Source organism: Salvelinus alpinus, chromosome 14 (assembly GCF_045679555.1).
Source record: "Salvelinus alpinus chromosome 14, SLU_Salpinus.1, whole genome shotgun sequence".
Classification (NCBI taxonomy): Eukaryota; Metazoa; Chordata; class Actinopteri; order Salmoniformes; family Salmonidae; genus Salvelinus; species Salvelinus alpinus.
The window spans coordinates 2375909-2393267 of NC_092099.1; the positions used below are offsets into that span (position 1 = coordinate 2375909).

General features: G+C 42.9%; 1 protein-coding gene across 11 annotated transcripts in view; it reads left to right on the forward strand.

Moving 5' to 3' along the window:
- The window catches only part of pcbp3 (poly(rC) binding protein 3), a 124151-nt gene extending 107252 nt beyond the window's left edge, over positions 1 to 16899 (forward strand). For 5 of the 11 annotated variants that reach the window (XM_071340154.1, XM_071340155.1, XM_071340157.1 and 2 more), the window contains 3 exons: positions 13556 to 13608; positions 14008 to 14177; positions 15556 to 16899. In XM_071340154.1, coding sequence (XP_071196255.1) covers positions 13556 to 13608; positions 14008 to 14177; positions 15556 to 15610 — 278 coding nt within the window. In that variant the 3' untranslated portion in view covers positions 15611 to 16899. The remainder of the gene's footprint in view (positions 1 to 13555; positions 13609 to 14007; positions 14178 to 15555) is intronic. The other 6 variants (XM_071340156.1, XM_071340159.1, XM_071340160.1 and 3 more) reach the window with 3 other exon arrangements.
- Positions 16900 to 17359: the final 460 nt, after the last annotated feature.

Consider the following 17359-nt stretch of genomic DNA (forward strand, 5'->3'; position numbering starts at 1 on the left):
TAAAGAGCTCAGTGACTTTCAACGTGGCACCGTCATAGGATGCCACCTTTCCAACAAGTCAGTTCTTCAAGTTTTGGCCCTACTAGAGTTGCTCCGGTCAACTGTAAGAGATATTATTGTGAAGTGGAAACGTCTAGGAGCAACAACGGCTCAGCCGCGAAGTGGTAGGCCAAACAATATGACTGTCATGAACTCAGATACCTTCTGCGCCTCGACCTGCTCTTTCGGCCTGTTGTTTCCGAAGTTTTATTTTGTTCATAAATGTTTGTGTCAAAACCTGCTGGTTTGGACTAGATGTTTACCAACTAGACAGCTAGCTAGGTTGCAATGGAGCCCCCTTCACCCTGAATAGCTTATGAACGTTTCCACCGCTGTAGAAGCTGTGGTTATTATGCTCTTGTCCGGGACAATATTGACAATCCGGAGTACCAATGTGGCAAGTGTTTGCTTGCGGAGGATTTCAGGAATGAGGTGGATATCCTTAGCAACCAAATTTCAATTCTGCGCAAACTTATGGGGAAAATGCAAATTGAAAATTTCTAATTCTCAACTCCTGTGGCTGGACACCGCTCGGGTTTGATAGATGTATCCCCGCCTTGTCATCTGTCCCTATTCGAATGGCCTATGCTACCTGGAACTTGCCTGCCAAGGATGTCGTCTCCATCTACTTATCCTCAATATTGTAGTGGAATAGACTTTGAACGGCAAGAAGATTGTTCCAAACAGAGCTGGTCCCATGTCACAAGTTGTGAAAACCAAAGGCAGCGGCATGTTAAATGGACTAGAGTGTCTGCGAGAGGTCCGGAGCAGATCAACATGAAGAACAGCTTTGCCGCCATGGTGCCTGATCTACCTGCACCTTAATCGCTGGGACTGCCTGTGTCTGCAACAGCTGTGCTGATTCCAAATACAGTGACTCCAATAGCGGCTTCGTCGTCGAGTTCGGCTCCTTTCCCTCTCTCTGGATCTGACAGGGCTCTGCATGCTGTGGAAGGTCTGGACCTATCGCCGGGAGCTGCGGGTGTACACTATTCTTCTTCTCGTGGGCCCGTGAAATGTTCCAAGAGTTGTGTGAGGGGTAGGAATGGGTGGATTTCTCCATCCCCTTCTCCGGTCAATGTATTGGGCAGTTCAATGGTGAGAACTGTCTTAGTCCCTGGAGCAAAAACATTATGCTATCCAGGAGCATGAGTTTATCAATAAACACCTCCCAAACACTTTAAACCTGCATCAGGAGATTGAGTATATCATAGTTCATGTGGGATTCAATGACATTATAAAGGGCAGCTCAGAACAGCTGAAGATGGATTTTAAAGAACTGACTGGGTCTCTGCTTGAGACCAACAAACACCCCATAATATTTGGCCCTGTGCCTTCCCTAAATCGTGGCATTGAATGTTTCAGCAGACTTTTAGCCCTCCATAACTGTCTACTTGACAATTGTCATAATGCTTCAGCAAATGTACATTATCCCAGGGGCGTTGGTAGACACAATGGAAGTTAACTAATTTATGTCCCTCTAACTGCCCTGAATGCCACTGCTGATCCGACAGCTATTGTATGCAGTAATCATGTACTTTTGAACCAGAGTTATAATGTTACCACTGAGGCGGAGTGCCCTAGTAGGAAGTCCACTGTGCAGCTCACCCTACACTAACACAAATAACATGAGCATGTTTACTTCTGCTAAGCTTCCCAGTAAAGCAATGAAAACAATCAAGCATCCCAGAAAAGTGCTAAAAATAGCCCACGTTAACATATGTAGCTTAATAAACAAGGTTCATGAAATCAATAATTTTCTAGTAACAGATGACATTCATATTCTGACTATCTCTGAAACTCACTTAGATAATACCTTTGATGATACAGTGGTAGCAATACATGGTTATATTCGGAACCACATTCCTGTAAAGCTTAGAGACGATCTAATGTCAAATACTGTTGAAGTAATATGGCTACAGGTTCATCTGCCTCGCCTAAAGCCCATTCTTGTGGGAAGCTGCTATAGACCACCAAGTGCTAACAGTCAGTATCTGTATAACGTGTGAAATGCTTGATATTGTATGTGATATTAACAGAGAGGTATTTTTTCTGGGTGATTTAAATATTGACTGGCTTTCATCAAGCCGCCCGATCAAGAAAAAGCGTCAAACTGTAACCAGTGCCTGCAACCTGCTTCAGGTTCAGACGACCTACCAGCATAGTTACAAACAGAACAGGAATGAAATCATCAACATGTATTGATTACATCTTTACTAACGTGGCACAATTTTACTTTAAAGCAGTATCCCAATCCATCGGATGTAGTGATCACAACATCGGATGTAGTGATCCAAAGGCTGGGCCTAATATAGTGTATAAGAGGTCATACAATACGTTTTGTAGTGATTCCTATGTTGTTGATGTAAAGAATATCTGCTGGTCTGTGGTTTGTAATTTTGGTGGTGGTGTGTAATTTTTATTTTATATTTTTTAATTTCACCTTTATTTAACCAGGTAGGCTAGTTGAGAACAAGTTCTCATTTGCAACTGCGACCTGGCCAAGATAAAGCAAAGCAGTGTGACACAGACAACAACACAGAGTTACACATGGAGTAAACAATAAACAAGCCAATAACACAATAAACAAGTCAATGACACAGTAGAAAAAAGAAAGCCTATATACCGTGTGTGCAAAAGGTATGAGGAGGTAGGCAATAAATAGGCCATAGGAGCGAATAATTACAATTTAGCAGATTAACACTGGAGTGATAAATGAGCAGATGATGATGTGCAAGTAGAGATACTGGTGTGCAAAAGAGCAGAAAAGTAAATAAAATAAAAACAGTATGGGGATGAGGTAGGTAGATTGGGTGGGCTATTTACATATGGACTATGTACAGCTGCAGCGATCGGTTAGCTGCTCAGATAGTTGATGTTTAAAGTTGGTGAGGGAAATAAAAGTCTCGAACTTCAGCGATTTTTGCAATTCGTTCCAGTCACTGGCAGCAGAGAACTGTAAGGAAAGGCGGCCAAATTAGGTATTGGCTTTGGGGATGATCAGTGAGATATACCTGCTGGAACGTGTGCTACGGGTGGGTGTTGTTATCGTGACCAGTGAACTGAGATAAGGCGGAGCTTTACCTAGCATAGACTTATAAATGACCTGGAGCCAGTGGGTCTGGCGACGAATATGTAGCGAGGGCCAGCCGACTAGAACATACAGGTCGCAGTCGTGGGTGGTATAAGGTGATTTGGTAACAAAACGGATGGCACTGTGATAGACTGCATCCAGTTTGCTGAGTAGAGTGTTGGAAGCTATTTTGTAGATGACATCGCCGAAGTCGAGGATCGGTAGGATAGTCAGTTTTACGAGGGTAAGTTTGGCGGCATGAGTGAAGGAGGCTTTGTTGCGAATTAGAAAGCCGATTCTAGATTTGATTTTGGATTGGAGATGTTTAATATGAGTCTGGAAGGAGAGTTTACAGTCTAGCCAGACACCTAGGTATTTATAGTTGTCCACATATTCTAGGTCGGAACCGTCCAGGGTGGTGATGCTAGTTGGGCGTGCAGGTGCGGGCAGTGAACGGTTGAAAAGCATGCATTTGGTTTTACTAGCGTTTAAGAGCAGTTAGAGGCCACGGAAGGAGTGTTGTATGGCATTGAAGCTTGTTTGGAGGTTAGTTAGCACAGTGTCCAAGGAAGGGCCAGAAGTATACAGAATAGTGTTGTCTGCGTAGAGGTGGATCAGGGAATCGCACGTAGCATGAGCGACATCATTGATATATACAGAGAAAAGTGTCGGCCCGAGAATTGAACCCTGTGGTACCCCCATAGAGAATGCCAGAGGTCCGGACAACATGCCCTCCGATTTGACACACTGAACTCTGTCTGCAAAGTAGTTGGTGAACCAGGCGAGGCAGTCATTAGAAAAACCAAGGCTATTGAGTCTGCCGATAAGAATACGGTGATTGACAGAGTCGAAAGCCTTGGCCAGGTCGATGAAGACGGCTGCACAGTACTGTCTTTTATCGATGGCGGTTATGATATCGTTTAGTACCTTGAGCGTGGCTGAGGTGCACCCGTGACCGGCTCGGGAAGTCGGATTGCACAGCGGAGAAGGTACGGTGGGATTCGAAATGGTCAGTGATCTGTTTATTATTAACTTGGCTTTCGAAGACTTTAGATAGGCAGGGCAGGATGGATATAGGTCTGTAACAGTTTGAGTCTAGGGTGTCACCCCCTATGACGAGGGGGATGACTGCGGCAGCTTTCCAATCTTTAGGGATCTGGGACGATACGAAAGAGAGGTTGAACAGGCTGGTAATAGGGGTTGCAACAATGGCCGCGGATAGTTTTAGAAAGAGAGGGTCCAGATTGTCTAGCCCAGCTGATTTGTACGGGTCCAGGTTTTGCAGCTCTTTCAGAACATCTGCTGTCTGGATTTGGGTGAAGGAGAAGCTGGGGAGGCTTGGGCGAGTAGCTGCGGGGGAGGCAGAGCTGTTTGCCGGGGTTAGAGTAGCCAGGAGGAAGGCATAGCCAGCCGTTGAGAAATGCTTATTGAAATTTTCGATTATCATGGATTTATCAGTGGTGACCGTGTTACCTAGCCTCATTGCAGTGGGCAGCTGGGAGGAGGTGTTCTTGTTCTCCCTGGACTTTACAGTGTCCCAAAACTTTTTGGAGTTAGAGCTACAGGATGCAAATTTCTGCTTGAAAAAGCTAGCCTTTGCTTTCCTGACTGACTGACTGTGTGTATTGGTTCCTGACTTCCCTGAACAGTTGCATATCGTGGGGACTATTCGATGCTATTGCAGTCCGACACAGGATGTTTTTGTGCTGGTCAAGGGTAGTCAGGTCTGGAGTGAACCAAGGGCTATATCTGTTCTTAGTTCTGCATTTTTTGAACGGGGCATGCTTATCTAAGATGGTGAGGAATTACTTTTAAAGAATGACCAGGCATCCTCGACTGACGGGATGAGGTCGATATCCTTCCAGGATACCCGGGCCAGGTTGATTAGAAAGGCTAGCTCGCAGAAGTGTTTTAGGGAGCGTTTGACAGTGATGAGGTGTGGTCGTTTGACCGCGGACCCATAGCGGATATAGGCAATGAGGCAGTGATCGCTGAGATCCTGATTGAAAACAGCGGAGGTGTGTTTGGAGGGCAAGTTGGTAAGGATAATGTCTATGAGGGTGCCCATGTTTACGGATTTAGGGTTGTACCTGGTGGGTTCCTTGATGATTTGTGTGAGATTGAGGCCATCTAGCTTAGATTGTAGGACTTCCGTGGTGTTAAGCATATCCCAGTTTAGGTCACCTAACAAAACGAACTCTGAAGCTAGATGGGGAGCGATCAATTCACAAATGGTGTCCAGGGCACAGCTGGGAGCGGAGGGGGGTCGAAATTTTGAGAGTGAGAGACTTATTTCTGGAGAGGTTAATTTTTTAAAGTAGAAGTTCAAACTGTTTGGGTATAGACCTGGAAAGTATGACATAACTTTACAGGCTATCTCTGCAGTAGATTGCAACTCCTCCCCCTTTGGCAGTTCTATCTTGACGGAAAATGTTGTAGCTGGGTATGGAAATCTCAGAATTGTTGGTGGCCTTCCTAAGCCAGGATTCAGACACGGCAAGGACATCAGGGTTGGCGGAGTGTGCTAAAGCAGTGAGTAAAACAAACTTAGGGAGGAGGCTTCTGATGTTGACATGCATGAAACCAAGGTTTTTTCTATCACAGAAGTCAACAAATGAGGGTGCCTGGGAACACGCAGGGCCTGGGTTTACCTCCACATCACCCGAGGAACAGAGGAGGAGTAGGATGAGGGTACGGCTGAAGGCTATCAAAACTGGTCGCCTAGAGCGTTGGGGACAAAGAATTAAAAGGAACAGATTTCTGGGCGTGGTAGAATAGATTCTGGGCATAATGTGCAGACAGGGGTATGGTGGGGTGCGGGTACAGCGGACGTAAACCCAGGCACTGAGTGATGATAAGAGAGGTTGTATCTCTGGATAAGCTGGTTATAATGGGTGAGGTCACCGCATGAGTGGGAGGTGGGACAAAGGAGGTATCAAGGGTATAATGAGTGGAACTAGGGGCTCCATTGTAAACTAAAACAATGATAACTAACCTAAACAACAGTATACAAGGCATATTGACATATGAGAGAGACATACAGCAAGGCATAAAGTAATCACAGGTGTTGATTTGGAGAGCTAGCTAAGACAACAACGGGTGAGACAACAACAGCTAATCAGCTAAGACAACAACAGTAATGAGGAGCAAGCAGACGCTGCACTTGACAGATTTATAAAATTGCTTATTCCAGTTACTAATTTGCATGCACCCATTTAGAAAATGACTGTAAAAACTGTTAAATCCCTGTGGATTGATGAGGAATTAAAAACATGTATGGTTGGTATTGGTATTTTATTAGGATCCCCATTAGCTGTTGCAAAAGCAGCAGCTACTCTTCCTGGGGTCCACACAACTTGTAACATGACATAATACAGAACATTTAATAGAAAAGAACAGCTCAAGGACAGAACTACATCAATTAAAAAATAAATTTTAAATAAGGCACACATATCAATACCAATACATACACAAACTGTCTAGGTCAAATAGGGGAGAAGCGTTGTGCCGTGACGTGTTGCTTTATCTGTTTTTTGAAACCAGGATTTCTGTTCATTTGAGCAATATGAAATGGAACGGAGATCCATGCAATAATAGCTCTATATAATACTGTGCACTTTCTTGAATTTGTTCTGGATTTGGGGACTGTGAAAAGACCCCTGGTGGCATGTCTGGTGGGGAAAGTGTGTGTGTCAGAGCTGTGTGTAAGTTGATGATGCAAATCATTTGTGACTTTCAACACATTAATGTTTCTTATAAAGAGAAGTGATGCAGTCAGTCTCTCCTCAACTCTTAGCCAAGAGAGACTGGCATGCATAGTATTTATATCAGCCCTCTGATTGCCTTGAAAAGCAAGACATGCCACTCTGTTCAGGGCCAGCTGCAGCTTAACTAGGTCTTTCCTTGCAGCACTCGAACACAACCGAACAATAATCAAGATAAGACAAAACTAGAGCAGGAGGGATGAGGCAAAAGAAACAGCAAATAAGTGTGGCTGCATAACCGATTGGCAAATGTACTGCAAATTGACAAATCATGTGATTAAACTGAATAAAAAGAAGAAGAAACTATACTATGAAACTTTATAAATTATTTAAAGAATGATAGTAAAAAGCTTTTGGGCACCTTAAATGACATTTTGGGCAAAAAGGTCAACTCAGCTCCATCATTCATTGAATCAGATGGCTCATTCATCACAAAACCCAAATATATTGGCTCATTCATCATAAAACCCGCAGATTTTGCCAATTACTTCAATGATTTTTTCATTGGCAAGATTAGCAAACTTAGGCATGACATGCCAGCAACAAACACTGACACTACACATCCAAGTATAACTAATCAAATTATGAAAGACAAGCATTCTAATTTTAAATTCCGTAAAGTGAGTCTGGAAAAGGTGAAAAAAAGACTGTCTATCAACAATGACAAGCCCCTGGGGTCTGATAACTTGGATGGAAAATTCCTGAGGATAATAGCGGATGATATTGCCTTTGAGGATCTCAGGACCCATGCCAAATCTTTTCAGTCTCCTGAGAGGGAATATGTTTTGTCGTGCCCGCTTCTCAACTGTCATGGTGTGCTTGGACCATGTTGGCTTGTTGGTGATGTGGACACCAAGGAACTTGAAGCCTTCAACCTGCTCAACTGTAGCCCCTTCGATGAGAATGGGGGCCTGCTCGGTGCTCTTTTTCCTGCAGTCCACAATCATCTCCTTTGTCTTGATCACGTTGAGGGAGAGGTTGTTGTCCTGGCACCACACGGCCAGGTCTCTGACCTCCTCCCTATAGTCTGTCTTGTTGTTGTCGGTGATCAGGCCTACAACTGTTAAGTCATCAGCAAATGTAATGATGGTGTTGGAGTCGTGCCTGGCCGTGCAGTCATGAGTGAACAGGGAGTACAGGAGGGGGCTGAGCACGCACCCTTGCGGGGCACCTATCGATTATTGGAGGACCAAAAAAAGCCGATACCGATTATTCGGACAATTTTTTACATTTATTTGTAATAATGACAATTACAACAATACTGAATGAGCACTTATTTTAACTTAATATAATACATCAATAAAAATCTATTTAGCCTCAAATAAATAATGAAACATGTTCAATTTGGTTTAAATAATGCAAAAACAAAGTGTTGGAGAAGAAAGTAAAAGTGCAATATGTGCCATGTAAAAAAGCTAACGTTTAAGTTCCTTGCTCAGAACATGAGAACATATGAAAGCTGGTGGTTCCTTTTAACATGAGACTTCAATATTCCAAGGTAAATGTCACGTCCGTCATAATGATGAGACCAAGGCGCAGCGTGAGTAGAGTTCCATATAATTTTAATCAACTGAAACTCACCTAACAAAACGAAACGTGAAGCTACTGACGTGCACTAAGGCAACTATACATAGACAAGATCCCACAACACAAATGAGGAAAAATGGCTACCTAAATATGATCCCCAATCAGAGACAACGATAAACAGCTGTCTCTGATTGGGAACCATATCAGGCCAACATTGTAACGGCAGCCTTCCTCCTCTTCACGAGAAGAGAGGGTGTAACAGGGATCGGACCAACACGCAGCGTAGCCAGTGCTCAACATGTTTAATAAAACAAAACTGTGAACACTTACAACGATACAAAATAACAAAATGTGGCAAACCGATACAGCCCTATCTGGTGCAGAGAAAACACAAAGACAGGAAACAACCATCCACAAAATCCCAACACAAAACAAGCCACCTAAATATGATTCCCAATCAGAGACAACACAAAACACCTGCCTTTGATTGAGAACCATATTAGGCCAAACATAGAAACAGACAAACTAGACACACAACATAGAATGCCCACCCAGCTCACGTCCTGACCAACACTAAAACAAGCAAAACACATAAGAACTATGGTCAGAACGTGACAAACATAGACATACAAAAACCCCTAGACATACAAAACCCTAGATATAGAAAAACTAGAGTACCCACCCTAGTCACACCCTGACCTAACCAAAATATATTGAAAACAGACATATCTAAGGTCAGGGCGTGACAGTAAGAGGTTTTAGGTTGTAGTTAATATAGTATTTATAGGACTATTTCTCTCTATATCATTTGTATTCCATATAACTTTGACTATTGGATGTTCTTATAGGCACCTTTAGTATTGCCAGTGTAAGAGTATAGCTTCCGTCCCTCTCCTCGCTCCTACCTGCGCTCGAACGAGGAACACATCGGCAACAGCCACCCTCGAAGCAGCGTGACCCATGCAGAACAAGGGGAACATCTACTCCAAGTTTCAGAGCGAGTAACGTTTGAAACGCTATTAGCGCGCACCCCGCTAACTAGCTAGCCATTTCACATCGGTTACACCAGCCTAATCTCGGGAGTTGATAGACTTGAAGTCATAAACAGCGCAATGCTTGAAGCACAGTGAAGAGCTGCTGGCAAAACACACGAAAGTGCTGTTTGAATGAATGCTTACGAGCCTGCTGCTGCCTACCATCGCTCAGTCAGACTGTTCTATCAAATATCAAATCATAGACTTAATTATAACATAATAACACACAGAAATACGAGCCTTTGGTCATTAATATGGTCGAATCTGGAAACGATCATTTCGAAAACAAAACGTGTATTATTATCACATATACCCTGACTCTGCGTGCAATATTGCCTGCTAACCTGGATTTCTTTTAGCTAAATATGCAGGTTTAAAAATATATCCTTCTGTGTATTGATTTTAAGAAAGGCATTGATGTTTATGGTTAGGTACACGTTGGAGCAACGACAGTCCTTTTTCCGCGAATGCGCACCGCATCGATTATATGCAACGCAGGCCACGCTAGATAAACTAGTAATATCATCAACCATGTGTAGTTAACTAGTGATTATGATTGATTGATTTTTTTTATTTTTATAAGATAAGTTTAATGCTAGCTAGCAACTTACTTTGGCTTCTTACTGCATTCGCGTAACAGGCAGGCTCCTCGTGGAGTGCAATGAGAGGCAGGTGGTTAGAGCGTTGGACTAGTTAACTGTAAGGTTGCAAGATTGAATCCCCAGAGCTGACAAGGTAAAAATCTGTCGTTCTGCCCCTGAACAAGGCAGTTAACCCACCGTTCCTAGGCCGTCATTGAAAATAAGAACGTGTTCTTAACTGACTTGCCTAGTTAAATAAAGGTGTAAAAATTCGGCCAAACCAGTGTCCAAAAATACCGATTTCCGATTGTTATGAAAACTTGAAATCGGCCCTAATTAATCGGCCATTCCGATTAATCGGTCGACCTCTATTACCTACCCTTACCACCTGGGGGCGGCCCATCAGAAAGTCCAGGATCCAGTTGCAGAGGGAGGTGTTTAGTCCCAGGGTCCATAGCTTATTGATGAGCTGTAGTCAATGAACATCATTCTCACATTCTCTCAGGTGCTCCTTTTGTCCCGGTTGGAAAAGGCAGTGTGGATTACAATAGAGACTGCATCATCTGTGGCTCTGTTGGGGCGGTATGCAAATTGGAATTGGTCTAGGGTTTCTGGGATGATGGTGTTGATGTGAGCCATGACCAGCCTTTCAAAGCACTTCATGGCTGCAGACGTGAGTGCTACGGGTTGGTAGTCATTTAGGCCCGTTACCTTAGTGTTCTTGGGCACAGGTCTGCTTGGAACATGTTGGTATTACAGACTCAGTAAGGGAGAGGTTGAAAATGTCAGTGAAGAAACTTGCTAGTTGGTCAGCGCATGCTCGCAGTACACATCCTGGTAATCCTTCTGGCCCTGCGGCCAGAATGTTGACCTGTTTAAAGGTCTTACTCACATCGGCTGCAGAGAGCGTGATCACACAGTCTTCCGGTACAGCTGATGCTCTCATGCATGTTTCAGTGTTATTTGCCTCGAAACGAGCATGGAAGTAGTTTAGCTTGTCCGGTAGGCTCGTGTCACTGGGCAGCTCCCGGCTGTGCTTCCTTTTGTAGTCTGTAATGGTTTGCAGGCTCTGCCACATCCGACGAGCGTCAGAGCAGGTGTAGTTAGACTCGATCTTAGTCCTGTATTGAAGCTTTCCCTGTTTGATGGTTCGTCGGAGGGCATAGCGGTATTTCTTATAACCTTCCGGGTTAGAGTCCCGCTCCTTGAAAGCGGCAGCTCTAGCCTTTAGCTCAGTGTGTCTAGGGGTTTTGTATGTTTATGGGGCAGGGTCTAGTCTAGGTGTATGTATGTCTATGGTTGCCTAGATTGGTTCTCAATTAGAGACAGCTGTCTATCGTTGTCTCTGATTGGGAACCATATTTAGGCAGCCATATTCATTAGGTAGTTCGTGGGTGATTGTCTATATGTAAGTTGCCTGTGTCTGCACTTATTGTAATTATATCTTCACGTTCGTTTGTTGTTTTTGTATAGTTTGTTTAAGTGTTCTTCGTCTTCGTTATAATAAATAGAAGATGTATTGTTATCACGCTGCGCCTTGGTCCTCTCTTCATCCAAATGACGAACGTGACAACTCCTCTCAATTCTGCTCGCAAACATGCAACCTTTGGACAACAAAATGGAAGAGTTATTGGAAAGATTAACTACCAACGGGACATTTAAAACTGTAACATCTCATGCTTCACGGAATCATGGCTGAACGACGACAATATCAACATACAGCTGGCTGGTTAGACGATGTACCGGCAGGATAGAACAGTGGCGTCTGGTAAGACAAGGGGCGGTGGTCTATGTATTTTTGTAAACAACAGATGGTACACGATATCTAAGGAAGTCTCGAGCTATTGCTCGCCTGAGGTAGAGTTTCTCATGATATGCTGCAGACCACATAACCTACCGAGAGATTTTTCATCTATATTCCTTGTAGCTATTCCTTGTTCCTTCTTGAACTGCACTCTTTATTAAGTGCTGGTAAGTAAGCATTTCACGGTAAGGTCTACACTTGTTGTATTCGGAGCATGTGACAAATAAAGTTTGATTTGATTTGCTGCCTTGGCAGCAGCTAATGTGGATCCTTAATAAATACAAATACAAGCTCACAGAACAGGACTGGCGAGTTTTGAAGCGCATAGCACATAAAAATCGCCTGTACTCGATTGCAACACTCACTACCGAGTTCCAAACTGCTCTGGAAGCAATAGCAGCACAAGAACTGTCCGTCGGGAGCTTCATGAAATGGGTTTCCATGGCCGAGAAGCCGAACACAAGCCTAAGATCACAATGTGCAATGCCAAGACTTCGGCTGGTGTGGTGTAAAGCTTGCCGCCATTGGACTCAGGAGCTGTGGAAACGCATTCTCTGGAGTGATGAATCATGCTTCTCCATCTGGTAGTCAAACGGACAAATTTGGGTTTGGTGGATGCCAGGAGAACGCTACCTGCCGCAATGCATGGTACCAACTTTAAAGTTTGGTGTAGGAGGAAAAATGGTCGGGAGCTGTTTTTCATGGTTCGGGCTTGGCCCTTTAGTTCCATGGAAGGGACATTTTAATGCCACATCATACAATGACATTCTAAACGATTCTGTGCTTCCAACTTTGTGGCAACAGCTTGGGGAAGGCCCTTTCCTGTTTCACGGGGCATGACATTGAGGTCCATACAGAAATGGTTGGTCGAGATCGGTGTGGAAGAACTTGACTGGCCTGCACAGGGCCCTGACCTGAACCCCATCGAATACCTTTGTGATGAATTGGAACACCGAGCCAGGCCTAATCGCCCAACATCAGTGCCCGACCTCACTAATGCTCTGGTGGCTGAATGGAAGCAAGATCGCAGCAATGTTCCAACATCTAGTGGAAAGCTTTCCCAGAAGTGTTGAGGTCGTTATAGCAGCAAAGGGGCGACCAACTCCAAATTAATGCCCATGATTTTGGAATGAGATGTTCGACGAGTAGGTGTCCATATACTTTTGGTCATGTAGTGTATATTTAAATTTGTATCCCCATGCCCACACAGTCTGACTGAGCATTTCAGTGGCTAAAGGAGGCCCAGGGAAATAGATTATAACAAGTTATAAAAAATAATAATAATACGTGAAAAGTGAAGAAAATAAAAAAGTGATGATTTAAACATTTAAATTAAAAAGGCAGCATAGGGGCTTTAAACAAAATATTTTTCTCTTAGCAATTGTATTAGTATAAAATAAAATACACATTCCTGTTTATTTGAGCATACAATATAGCTCAGTATTTTTATTATTTATTTTATACAGTCTTTTTTGCTCATCTCTATCAAGGGTGGCAATACATTTGGATCCCACTGTACATTAGAGTCAATGGGATCTCTATTATGTTGGATCTCACCCCAAGGGCACGGCTCTCATGTTGACTACTATGGTAACAAACCAAGGTCCTTGGTTCATTGATGCCTTAGGACTGCAATCCTGAGACCAAGGTCCTGACTCACAGCAAAGACATCCTCCAATTGATAAAAAATGCTATTCATGCCATGTTCTCTCATTCCCTGTTCCCCAACACAGGTTTGGATACCAGCCCCCCGGCCAGTACTCATGAACTCACAATTCCAAATGATGTGAGTAAAGGACAACAGTATGATAAACTACTAATGAACCGGTATCAGGGTCAACTCATTTTAACTCTCCGCTCAGTAGATTCACAGTAATTCAAAGAACTTCCCCACAAGATAACTTTTACTGTGAAGATAAAATATTAGTTAACACATACATACACAGACTTAAAAATGCTGCCTTGTAACACCATCAACTTTCAATGACATGAAAAATACAATTTCTCAAATTACTTTAAATGATTTTCTTGTAGTTACTGTGTTTCAATGGAACTGACCCTGCAATGAGCCAATGATGTCGCACTGCTTTCATGATTGAGCTTTTTAAAGCTCAAATCAATGAAAGCCAGCCCAAGGCTTCTGTTCCAGGTTTCCCAGTTAAGAACCGCTGCCATTTCTTCCCAGCTAATAGGCTGCATAATCGGGCGCCAGGGAACCAAAATCAACGAGATCCGCCAGATGTCTGGGGCGCAGATCAAAATCGCTAACGCCATGGAGGGCTCGTCGGAGCGCCAGATCACCATCACGGGAACCCCCGCCAACATCAGCCTTGCCCAGTACCTCATCAACGCAAGGTAACCTCTTACTCACCGCCAACATCAGAGCGCTGACACTAATAATGCTAATGCAAGCAGTGTGCATTGTTAGCATGAGGCCGAATCAGTGACCTCCAGTACATTTCCGTGGGAAATGGTTGTCTGTGGAGGAGTCCCTTTGTACAAAGAAGTCTTTTGTCAAACGCCTCCACGGCTATTTCTGGCATCAATATGAGTCATATTGTGTGATGGCAGTTAGGTGGCAACAGACCTAACCCAATTACATGTTTTATTGAGATTAGTCAGCAATTGATTACATTTTGAAAATGTTGTGTCATTATTGATGAGGATTATATCATTATTATGATAGATCTTTCATGGCAGGCTGCTTTAGGTTAAGTGTCACTGCTCTGGCTAATGACTGAGCCCAGTAGAAAACACATCCACCATAACACAGGTAAGTAACACATAACTTAGGTAGTCTAGTGGTTAGGGCATTGGGCCAGTAACCGCAAAGGTTGCTGGATCGAATCCCTGAGCTGACAAAGTAAAAATATGTAGTTCTGCCCCTGAGCAAGGCAGTTAACTTACTGTTCCCCGGGTGCTGTGGATGTTGATTATGGCAGCCCCCCGCACCTCTCTGATTCAGAGGGGTTGGGTAAAATGCAGGAGACACATTTCAGTTGAGGGCATTCAGCTGTACAACTGACTAGGTATCCCCCTTCCTTCTCTGTACCAAGCTCTTTATTTATAGATACATCAAGTAGGCTAATACAGAGGATTCAGCCGGTGTGCGTCCCAAATGGCAGTCTGCTTCCTATATATTTAGGGAATAGGGTGCCATTTGGGACAGAGACTTTGTCTCAGCACAAAGTCCATTAACCTTTTAAATAGAAGGGAATCTGACCCTGGTGGTGGTTGGTAGCATCTACTCCTGTATTTTCCAGAGGCAGTATAGCCAGGAGCTGAGCAGTGTATTATACAATATTGAAGATCAAATTTGTATTTTTAAGTTCCCTTATGCTCTCCCCTCTCTCCTTCTTCTCAATGTCCTCTAAAACCACTCTCTCATTATCACAAAACAAAATAAAAAGCTTTTTCCCATAAAGTTTCAGAAATGTTCATATAACTTATCTTCAAAGTTGGGTCATGGTCATTAGAGCCCGGAGAACAAAGGCCAGGTAGTCTGTCCCTGTTTTAGTCCGTTTTCTTCCCTTGGAACCTAATGAACACAACCCTGAAACGAGACAGTGTCAGGGGTACAGTCCCAATCCATATGCTTCAATCCTGACTGATACACACAATTTACAACATGGGGGCTTTGTTTTCTGTGACTTCTTTCTTTTAGGGTTTGGTTTGCAGAGAAGCGGTTGGAAAGAGACTAATGGCTATTGCTTTCCCACAATTCCACTGACAGGTTCAGGGACGTGGCTGCCATGTGGAATGACCCGTCATCCATGACAACATCCTGAGGCCCAAATCTGGTTCCACTATGAAGAAGCTAACAGCAGCAACTGTCTCCCCAATAACCCCATGTATACTCCCACAGAACTTAATGGCTACCTGATTCCTTTAGCACTTGACACTTAAGCTTTAGCAGCTTTGAAGAGGCTAAAGAGGCTATTTGTAAAGCAAAGTGAAAATTTTTTACTTGAATTCTGTTCATGTAATGTAAAGAGTTACGTATAGTGTTTCAGCATGCCGAATGCTTAGGATAATTGTTACATTCTTTTTCTGTTTGCTAGGTCAGAGATAAGTTTGCAGATTCAATCTTGTAGTTAATTGTCAGGCAAGTAAAAACGGATAAAAAGTGGAAAACAAAAAAATATTGCTATTCAGATTGCTACTGAGCAATGCTATTGGCCATGAGTCTCGAGTGATGTGATGCGTTTGTGAAGAGATATTGTTGCATCAAATTTGGAATGAAAAGGAAGTGCTTTTTATGTAAATAGTAAGGAGGTTTCGGAGGTTCTCCTTTTTGCAGGGAGACTTAAATTATTAAGTCAACAACTTTCATTGTGATAGAGGACTACGTTTGAACTCTATTCGAACTCTACGTTTGAACTCTACCACTATTCGTAGTTCAAGACACTTAGGTGCAGGTTTTTCAATTAGGGAAAATCCAGAATTAGCTGGAAAATTTGGATTGGTTTTTATCAAAGTGCATCATAAAATCCATATGCATGACCAAAAAACAATAGTAAATGTAACATTTACATTTTTGGGTAACTAAAAGCCAGAATTCTGCAGAGTTTCACTGTTGTGCGAAAGTGTCCAATCTCAGAATAGTTTTTTTCTCTCTTTTTCCTTCACCCTTCCCTTCTCCCCTCTTCCGTAACTATTCTAGGCTGACGTCTGAGGTCACTGGAATGTGAACACTAATTTCTACCCATCATTCTTCACTGCATCACACGACCCTTGTGCCAATGGCATTGCACGTTTATTTTTGTTCTCTGTATTTATCTGTCCTGCGCCTTTAAGTGATCCTAACTAATTTATTATATGTAAAGTAAACATGATACCCACACTGTTAACATGATTCTCCTCACCTGCCCTCAACCGACTATTCAAAGGACACTTTATTTTTTGGCATTATCATGTGTTTTACTGTGAATTCAGTTTATTTAATCATTTTAAAACACAGCTATCGTGTCTATGCTCATGATATATGCAGGGTTCGAGAGAGACTAACCATCCCAGAATTGTCCCGAAGTGCAATTTCAAACGCCCCAAAAATAAAATAAACTGTCCCAAATTAAAACACGTGTTTGTTTTTAATGTTTTGATTTAATAACATGGGTCTAGGACCAAGGTAATTCACAATGCTTTAATAGTAGGCCAATAAGAGTACTATTGAAATAGGCTAGGACAGTCAACTGAGCCAGAAATTCACATCAGAGTATTTGCCTCTAAAAATGCATACATTAGAATAATATCTGAATATATTTTGCATAAATAATTACATAGCAATGTTTTGGGTGATATGTGCACAGTAAATCTTGCTGGGGCAAACTACAATTTTTTATTCAGATGCATGTCAGCAAAGCCACTACACAACATAACACTAAACAAAACATTACTTGCACTATAGGGTGACAAACTGTGCCCACAAACTGTCAGGGCCTACATAAAGCTGTCTCAACAGCAGAGCTTTCTTTTCAGCACCATGGAGTGAATCCTTACCACCGCTACACCTGGTTATCAGAGGAGCCTTGTCTGGC